Source organism: Pygoscelis adeliae, unplaced genomic scaffold, assembly GCF_000699105.1.
Source record: "Pygoscelis adeliae isolate BGI_AS28 unplaced genomic scaffold, ASM69910v1 Scaffold458, whole genome shotgun sequence".
Classification (NCBI taxonomy): domain Eukaryota; kingdom Metazoa; phylum Chordata; class Aves; order Sphenisciformes; family Spheniscidae; genus Pygoscelis; species Pygoscelis adeliae.
In genome coordinates this window covers 261,442-271,213 of record NW_008825352.1, presented here as the reverse complement: position 1 = coordinate 271,213, position 9,772 = coordinate 261,442, and the positions used below count along the sequence as shown (strand labels likewise).

At 45.3% G+C, this 9,772-nt stretch overlaps 1 protein-coding gene across 1 annotated transcript in view; it reads left to right on the top strand.

Moving 5' to 3' along the window:
• LOC103922266 (rho guanine nucleotide exchange factor 40-like) overlaps positions 1-9,772 on the top strand; it is an 80,306-nt gene that overhangs the window by 38,844 nt on the left and 31,690 nt on the right. Inside the window, exons 8-11 of the mRNA XM_009330375.1 lie at positions 2,129-2,215; positions 4,036-4,152; positions 6,958-7,056; positions 7,920-8,068. Of these exons, the coding sequence (XP_009328650.1) occupies positions 2,129-2,215; positions 4,036-4,152; positions 6,958-7,056; positions 7,920-8,068 (452 nt within the window). The remainder of the gene's footprint in view (positions 1-2,128; positions 2,216-4,035; positions 4,153-6,957; positions 7,057-7,919; positions 8,069-9,772) is intronic.

Genomic DNA, 9,772 nt, shown 5'->3' with positions numbered 1-9,772 from the left:
CTGGCAGCCTGTGCTTCAAACTGTGCCAGTGATGTTAAGTCTGGCCATGGGCTTCCATTTGGGTCAGGAAGCCAGAAGACTGTTTGAAACTTCAGTCTGAGAAAGATGGAAGAAAGTACCTAATTCTCTTTTTAAAGAAGAATAATAAAGGGACGGATATTTACCCTGGTGCTTTCTGAGCTCTTGTTGATGCCCCTCTATTCTACGCTGTCCACACCGTGCTTGTTTTAGGAGGTGAGGGAGTTCACTTAGGTGTGCGGGACTCTGTTTCTTTGCTTCCAGATAGCTGGTTTTGTTAGCAAAGGTGGTAAGAGATCGTGTGGAAAGCTGCAGGAAAGCTTCCTCAAGTAGCATCCTGCTGCTTCCAGCTCTGCCTGTCTCCCGAGGCGCTCCTGTAAACTGTTTCAGTCCATTTGGATTGCTCCATCAGTGCTGGATGAGACTGACTTATCTTCAGCTGTTTAAAGAAAAAAAATATGGTGAAAAATACTTTATTTCTTTGGAAATATGACTACTTCTGGGATTGGAAAACTTTGAACTTCTCTCCTGACAGCTTTATTTGTGAATGGTTTTTCAGTCTCTATTTTCAGCAGTAACAAACAAGCAAGTGAGTGTTTTGGCTGTTGTAAGCCCGTGTTACACCATCACTGCCTTTATCCCTCACTCAGATTGCACATCTCATGACTGTTGGAGTAGAAGAGGGGTTGTGAAAGAATAAATTTATTTAGTGCCGTGAGCTGTCTTGAAACTGGCTAGTCTTCAGCCTTCAGTACTTTCTAGCAGACAAATTCAGAGCTGCTGATACAGCTGTAATGCCTCCCCATCCTCTCTTCAGATAAGCTTTAGTATTTACCTAATATAGCCTAATTATGCAATAAATTCTTTTTGGCCTTTTGATCAGTGTTCAAATAACAGTGAAAGTGTGAATAATTTGCTTTGGAGAAAGGGATTTGAGAAGACTGAGAAACCTTTCACTGTTTTGGGAGGTGTTTCAGTTGGGATTTTTTCCTGCTAGTTCAGAAGGATCCTGTTTTAGGACTAGATGAGAAAAAGTTCTTTTCCTCTGCTCTGGAATCTCTGCTGCTGCTTTCACTTGCAGAATTGGATCTCCTTGTGTTGGCATTGTTTCTTAATTGCTGTACTGGGCCCAGTGTCAGGTTAGGCGGCTCAGTCTCTGCTGGTGCACTTGCCTCTGTGCTCCAGCTCCGCTGCTCACGTCGGATATTTAACCTTAAACACTGCCGGAGCCATTTATTTAAACAGGGTTCCCTTGCTGTCGTGGCCTGCTGTGTGGCACGTTCCTTGCAGCTGGAGCAATACCGGAAAGGATTTGTTGCGTGACAGTTTCCAAGATACTTGCAGAGGCAAAGACCATCTAGGAGACATCTAGATGGGATGGCTCTTATTTAACCATGTGGAATGACAGCTCGAAGGGCTGTTCTCCTTGCTATCCAGATCCAGGCATCATATATTCAGTGGCCCTGTCTCCATGATCTGGATCTTTCTACTACATTTGCCTCTTATTGCTGTCGCTCTCTGTGCCTGTTTCTCACTTCCCTGTAGAGTGCTTCTATAATTGGAGAGCTGCTCCTGGATCACAGAGTTTGAACTACAGCTGCCAGATGTCCCTTGTATTTGGAATTTCTGTCCGTTTAACAGTAGCAACAGGATGCAAGTCCTTGATTGTGAGTTGGCAGTAAGTAAAGACAAGATGACATTTTTGGCACTGTGGGGAAAAAAACTTCCTTTCAGTTAGAAGCAACCAGGAAAGTTATCAAGAAAAAACTTGGATATTGAATATGGTTCGGGTTTTTTGTTTGTTTGGTTTTTTCCTTTTCTTTCCCCCGACACATCTCCCTGTGTAGAAGGCAGAGGTTTTTTTAGTACAGCCAAGACCTGACCTCTTTCATTGCTTCCTTAAATACTGCAGGACTAGTTGATCTGAAGCAAACTGTCTTAAGGACGTAGCCTTGGTGCTCTGGCCTTCCCTGTACCTGGTGACTGCCTTCCAGGCTCTGAAAATGTCTTTGAAGGATAAATTGCAATCTCTTGTGCAAACCTGGCATGGTATGTTCTCCTTGGCATCCCAGGCAGATAGGTAATGGATTTGCGCTCTGTTCTGTTGTAGGACATGGTTCCTCACTGTATTCATGGAGTACTGCTTCTGGTTGAGAGAGATCTGACTTTTCGGATGGAGAAGCCACCAGCAGGACAGGTAATGGAACCATTCATCCAGGGGTTGCTGGGGAGCTCTTGATATCCTCTGTTTAATTCTCCGAACAGCGAGTTCTCTGTCCGCTGATGTATGTTTATTCTCACATGAAATCTCTGTAGTTGTTCTCTGTAGTTTATGGTTGTGGTCTCTTACGGGTGTGGTATTTATAGGGTTGTAAAGTTTATGCAAGCTGAACATATCTCTGTCACGCTGTGTTTATTGCCAAGTCCATCAGTGACATTTGCACCATAATTATGTCAGTCTGCCGGGGCCCTCAAGACACAGGGGGTTTGTTGGGAACGTGGATAGCTGTATGGAGGAGCCCTGCACAATTAACAGTAATAGAGATGCTTTTCACGTTCTCCTGTTAACAACGGGGGAAGTGCTTGGTCAGGAAGAGATCACATTAGGCTAAATCCTGAACTCCATCATCTGAAGGTACTTGTTGCCCTCCTGCATTTTGCATATTTCATGTTTCCTCTCCTCGCAGCTGCTGCTGACAGTGGCTAAGACTTCTGCAAAAGTGGGAAGAGGAGATGTGTGTGTGTGTGTGTGAGGTTCCTTTTGCAGCTGAAACGTCTGGGAAGACTAACAGGAGGTGCTAATGGAGGAGGGAAAATCATCACAGCATCACTGAACACACCCACTAGAAGTAAATCTGCCTTGGTATTCCATAGCTGTATAAGAAATGTAGGCTCTCAGCCACTCTTTGTCTGTGGTGAGCGAATAGAGCATCGGACTGCATCTTAGTCATCTCTCTCTGCTCTAAGACTGTTACAAGCTACAAGAGTGGACTGAAATTCTGTGCCTGCCAAAACCCCGTAGACTTCAGAGTAGGCCAGGACCTCCCTTCTGGCTCCTGTGGATGAAGACATTGTGACTAGCATCAGTTTTGCTGTGTGTGTGGTGTGCTGCGCTGAAAGGCTAAAGAATAACAAATGCTATTAGTCCTTTTCCTCATTGCCCCCATGTGGAAGAATTTGAAGTGAGAAAGGGGGCTGCAGGCATGTACATGCAGGGAGAGCTACAGAAGATATTAAACACATTGAATAAATCCAAAGTACGTAGGAGGGAGCAGAGCAAAGGCTAATAAAGACACGGGCATGCGGGAGGAATTGGAAGCATCATCGCTATTTTGTAAGGAGGTGGAAACTTCACAGTGTGTGGGGGTTAAATGTCTGCACCTGAGTTCGTGGTGTCTGGGCTGGCTTCCATGTACCTGCAGGAGCACTTGTCTGTTTCTCTGGTGAGTACAAAAATGCTCTGAGGTCCTACAGACTCACAGAAGGCGAGTTAACTGTGTCAAGATCCAGGAAACACTTGGAGCAAATAGCTGCTGTGATGAGTGGAGAGTTGAGGGTAGGGCAGAGGCTGCTCTGTTAGACTGTTTTTTCCAGGAAGCGAGATGAGGAAGCTGAGGGCTGGATTTAACCTCTCAGGCTCTCCAAACAAATGCAAATTGCAGCACAACGTGGGAACATATGAGGGAGTTGCACTGCTCATGCTAGGAGGTAGTGGCTGGGGAGAAGGCTGGCTGCTGCCAGACTTCCTTCACAGATGTTCTCCTTGGTGAAACAGCGTGTTGTGGCCTGCATTCCCTCAAGGTTCGCCCACTAAGCTGTACAGCAAGCTGCTCTAAGATTGAATTTATTTTTTTTTCCTTCATACTGTAGTTATATTGCAGATATACGCTGTGTGCCTTGTTTCTATGCAAGATAGATAAAGAAATAAAGGATGCTGTCTTTCATTTACCTTCCCCTCCTTCTCCAATACTCATACCCTAATGCAAATGTGCTTTTATTTCTTCTATTCTTGTGCAGTTTGAACTTCTCACCTCCATGAAATCCCTCCATAAGCACATAGACAGCTCACAGCTGCCTCTAGAACTGGATGGGACCTTCCCTTATTGCCACCGGGACTGGTTAAGCTTCCGCATGGTGAGTAGGATGTCTTGTGTTCTCTGAGTATCTGAGAGAAGTGGCATGGTAACGGAGTTGAAGCAAGAGAGGCTTGTCAACAGCTGAACCTACAAGCATTAAAAGACAATGGTTCCTGTAATAACTATGTATGCAAATGAACCTCTGTAATCAAAAGAATACTAATGCTGTCTTCATAAAATGGATGCACACTGCGACCTATTGGCATGACTGCAAGAACTAAAATCTTAGTTTTTAACTCATCTGCTTGAATTGCATTAATTCAGATTTGACCATATTTTGAAGGGAAGGAAGAAACAAAATCCTGTTTTGTTGTGATACAGTGGCATTTCGGTTATACTTTGAGGCTTAAGGGCAGACGCTTCTTGTGCTAATCTCAGGAGAAGGTGTTAGTATCGTGTTGCCTTTGAACTAACAATCGAGCATAATTACATATAAATACGATGAACATAATTGAGCATAATAAAAATAGTTAGATCCTGTTGGTTTTGGAGCAGGTTCCCCAGACCAGGCTAAGAGCTCCTTAGTAAAAACTGCAATCCTGGCAGGAGTGAAACTTGGAAGTTCCTGATAATCAGTTCAGATCCTTCTAGGAACGTTGTCTTCTTCCTCCTTTAGATATAATTCCCTTACTTACCAAAGCTGTCATCAAATTTGAACTCTTTCAAAAGCATCTAAACTAAAAATACAGTGAAGCTTCAGCCCAGGGGAACATTGTGTTCTCAAGTGGCTAGCTCTCAAAGAAGGCGAGGAAACAAAAGAAACATGCAAATTCCATTCAAGTGAGTCTTAGGACCAAGATAACATTAGGAGGCAGTACCAGCAATCCGTTCCTTCTCCCTGTTGTTTGGCTGCTTTGAGTATGCCTCGGTACTGTGATCCTGTTTGACCTTTGTGCTCCTCTCCAGAAGAGTCGTGGATCAAGAGATCTACAGTGAACTATACCCAGGTGCAGATTAGAGCCAGCCCAAGGTGTAGGGAGGCTGGCCACCCTGAGCTGACCCAGGTTAAGCCTCGGAGATACAATGGCTGAAACTGCAGCACCCAGACACAGTTTATAAAGAAGGTAGCCCTGGCAAAGGGTGCTGCAGGCACCAATAAGGAGTACTGCAGCCACCAAGGCAGTACACACTGTGTACTTTCCTGCTTCCGTGGCAGGACTGCAGGTATTGCTGGCCATGCAGCAGGGTATGTGCAGACTGCCAGAAGTCTGCAAAAGAAGCATCAGTGGTGCCAATACCCAGCTCTGTGTACACTCATGCTGTGGAGGGAGCATAAGTCCTGTGGATCATGAGCTTGTTGAATCTTTAAAAGCTGTATTGAGAGTCATTTGGCATGTTGAGACTAGACAGGATTAAATCTCTGAAAATCTGCACACAAATTGTCTGTCTTCACGTTGAGCTTGACTTGCTCACCATGGTGGATGACAGAACCATCATCTCTGCTTCCGAAAGATTCAGTGGTCTTTTGGCTCTGACCTCACTGCCCAGAGTGCTGTGTGGCACACTGTGGCATTTGAAGCGGGTTAAGGTATCATTGATAATACCGCTGTGTTGCTGGTGGCAAGCTTCAGCAGTTAGGCTTAGCACGTGCCAAATGTTAACTTATCTTTTCCAACTTACTTTAGAACCCATTTTTTAAACTTTCATCTAAAAGTACTAGTATGAACCTGTGCTGATGCAGAAGAGGTACAGAAGCCTAATCTTGGTGCCTAGGATTGAATTTGAGGTTTGTTTGGCAGTGAGGAAGCAGAGAAACTTTGCAAGAGGTTATGGATTAGTTTTCTGTCCAGAGTTGAGGGAAGCTTGAGAGCTGAGGTGCTCTGTGCAGAAGGATAATTCTTGAAGGAAGGAGCATGACATCAGACTACTTCTTGTTTGTGTCTTGCATATTAACATGCAAAATATTACCAAAGGGAGTTAGTGTAGGAATCAATCTGTATGGGTTGCCTATTTATACGATGTACTGTGTGATAATGACCCATACGCTCAACCCCTTTAGATCTCCAGCTATATGGCAAACAGCATTTGTTTCCTGTCTGTGATCTCACCTGCATCCTGCCTGCTAATCTGTCACTGCTGGGGCCGGTCCAGCACTCCAGGGAGGAGGGAGTTCACTTCAGTAAAGATTCAAACAGCTGCTTGTTTTGTTTTGTTTTGGAATAGCTGTTTCTCCCTTCTCTGATTTCAGTGCTAGAGGGGGCAGTATTTAGGCTTTATATCACTGAATTTTTAGAAAAGTACTGTCTCATGAACCTCTGAAATGTTTGGGGGGGGGGTTGGGTCATGTCCTGTGTCCGCCTGTCCCTCCAAAGAGAGGAGGGATTTCAGATTTGTCAGTAGTTTAAGGTGCTTAATTGTGGAAGCTTTCCACTTTCCTAATCTTTAATTTACACTACTTTTAATATGAAGAGAAATGATTTAAAGTAGAGAAATTCCAAGTACTCATTCTATGTACTGTTCCTCCAAAATTCATGCATAGTGATTCATCTTAGTGGGAAGTTACAAGAAATGCTAATAGTAGAAGAATGTGGGACATAAGTGGACTGATTTTTCTTTTCTGTAAAGCATGATCCATACAAGCCATGAGTACGCAAGTTTATAAAGTCTGCATAGAGGCTTTAGTATAGCGTGATGCATCTGAAGCCTCTGATGGGCCTCTCTTTGCTGATACAGCCTCACCAAATGGTATAATTGAACCCTTGGGTTAATGTGTTTGATCATCTCTTGATTTCTCAACCTGAAAAGACAGCTTTCCTGTCAGCCGTGAGACAATGATCTCTGCCTTGGTCCTTTCTTCTTGCAGAAGCTGGAACATTTGCTACAAGGATGCCAAGGTGCTTGTGCCTTCCTCCAGGGAGCTATTCACAAAGTGGAAGCTGGAAAATTACCAGAAAGAGCTGAGGTAAGCATGTCCCTCACCTCGTATCAGAGGTGGGCCTGAGACAGAAGAGAGCAGGAGGCTGGATAGCTGCAGAAAAGCTGTAGCTTTGAATTTGCAAGCTGTAGTAGCATGGTATTCCGAGTGCTGTGTGTCACTGCAGACCTGTCAGGACAGCGGGACTAGTAGAAGCTAATCCAAATGAGGTGATAGAGGCTCCACTGGGTGTAGAAGCTGGTTCTCTGATCCCTCAGCGTCACCCAGGAGATTTCCTCTTCAGCTGTGCTTGTTGCTGATGTTCCACAGCTCTGTAGCTGGTACTAGCTTTGGTGTCACTAGTACTGAGCAGCTGCCTCAGTACACCAGGTTGGCTTGAATGGCTTGGAGTAGGTGACAACATAGGCAGTGTTCACCAGGCCAAGGCTGTGCTGTGGTTCCAGCTTTGCTGCCTCCAGAACAGAAGTTTGGAAGTGGGCAAGAAGAGGAGGGTACAAAGACCGAGCCTGTGTTGTTGCAAACATTACATTCCCCCGCTCTTGAGAAGCTGCTGTACCCCTGGCATGGTAGGAAATTGCTGCCAGCTCTGCACTGAGGGTCCCAACAGTAAAGCAATATCGTAGTGGCAATATCGTAGTGGCAATATCGTAGTGGCAATATCGTAGTGGCAATATCGTAGTGGCAATATCGTAGTGGCAATAAGGAGCGCTGTTTATCACTTTGGACTTGACAGGCTTGAGAGAAACAGCTGTGGGAACCAACCTCCCTCTCTCCTAGGGTGGGCCAAGGGGAGATGTGGTTTGTGTGTGTTTTGGGTTGGGTGCTGGTTTTTGCCTGTTCCCTCATTGCCTGTAGGTTGCAGTAACTGCTCTCTCTTGCGATCCCTCCAGGAGGCAGCTGTGCTGCTGAGGAATTACAGGCAGTTGATGAAGAACGTTCTTGAAGATGCACGGCTGGTCAGGCTGCAGCTGGAGGGTGGAGCGCTCCTGGCCAGACTGAGGAAGGAGGAGTCTTGTGTCACCCTCACCCACGACTACAGGTGAGCCCCAAGAGTGGGAGAAGAGGAGATGGAGATGAGCAAAGAGCAAGCACTGGGAGTCTCTGTGAGATGACCCATCATTGGTACAGGCTAGAGAGCAGCTTCATGTAGCGAGGACTTTTGTTGAAAACAACAAAGGTGAAAAGCGTAATGAATTTTACTTTTATCCTGACTGCTTCTTCCCCAGTCCAAAAACCTGCCTGGGTGGATTCACTTAGATGGTTAAAGTTCCTTTTCCAAGCCAAATCAGACTTACCTTCTGTAGTGGAGAGAGGGCTGGATATTTTGTGCACCTCTAAAACACAAGTCTTAATTGATGATGCCAGTGATGAAAGTTTAGGTCCAAGGCATTATTGCTGTGTGATTTACCAAGGCACTCCTTATGCAAGGGGATTTCCAAGGACCTAACTGCGAGGAATGCTTTCTGGCTGAAGCAAGCTCTGATTTGCTCGCACAATGGTATGGTTTGCACAAACAAATATTCACTGCCCGTTTGCAGAATTGGTATGAGAAGTGGGGACTGAGAGAGGCCAGCTGTTTGAAATCCCTGGGGCGTTGCACAACTCCTGTTTGTAGTGTTAAAACACCTGAAGCCTATCAGCGTGTGAAGGCCTCTGTGCTATGTGCTGTACAAACAGCAAAGTAGAAAGACAGCCCTTGCACCCAGGAGCTTCCAGCCCGAGTGCGAGATAAATGCTGGTGTGTGGGTACCGATGGGGGTGTAGTCTGATGGCCGACTGGTGTTGGAATGGCTCCGTGCGTCTGCAGCCTTGCTCTGGTTAAACTCTCTGTTGCCATCGCACGCTGGGAGGTTTTAAGGGAGGGAATGGAGAGAAGATAACAAAATAGCTTGCAGGCTATCTCACCCAAACACTGAGAAAAGAAAAACACTTCTCTTTGAAAATTCAGCAAGTGGATGACAGTGCAAGTTGCTGCCTGTCACTGGGAGATGGGGGTTGGCATTTTGGTGCTGAGTGAGAGGGGAGTGTGGGGACAGGTGTAACCATTTCTTTTCCCTGCTTGCTGTGACTGCTGTCAGCAGCTCTGGCAGGCCATGCAGATGGAATTTTCTTGCTGAAGTGGGGAAGTACTCTTGATGCAATTGTGGGTAGAATTAGTACAGTATAGCCTTTTGATTCTGACATGATGTGAGAAGCACAGAGAATGCGGGTGGTTGTGTTTTGGTTTTGTTTTGGGTTTTTTATTTTATTTTAAGCAACACACAGCAACTTTAGAGACTTAGGAGAATGGGGAGAATGTGCATGCTTTTTATGTTTTGTTTTGGTTTTAAGCTAAGCCTGTGTTCTTGTGCAGGGAAATGATCAACTTTGAAACCTGATCTGACAGAGCCCCTAAGGATAATTTACTGCTTTGATTACCTTAGCAAGGGCAGGGGCGGGGCATACACACATAATTCTTTGATTGCACAGTGTTTGAGCGCATGCCAAGGCTGTGTAGCATGTTCTCTGTTTAATTCAGGTTATATTCGTTGCCTGCCAGTATGAATGGAGAGTGTATGCTACGGGTCAAATATATGTGGCTCTCTCCAGCCTGAGGAGCGTAAATGAATAGATTGGGAGAAAGTTTAGTCCTCTTCTAGCCTGTGGAGCAGTTGCAGAAACTAAAATCCATGCAGTATTTTAATTGAGGAAGTGCCTCCTTGTCAGGTAACTCGGGGCAGAGGACTAAAGAAGTCCGCTCTTC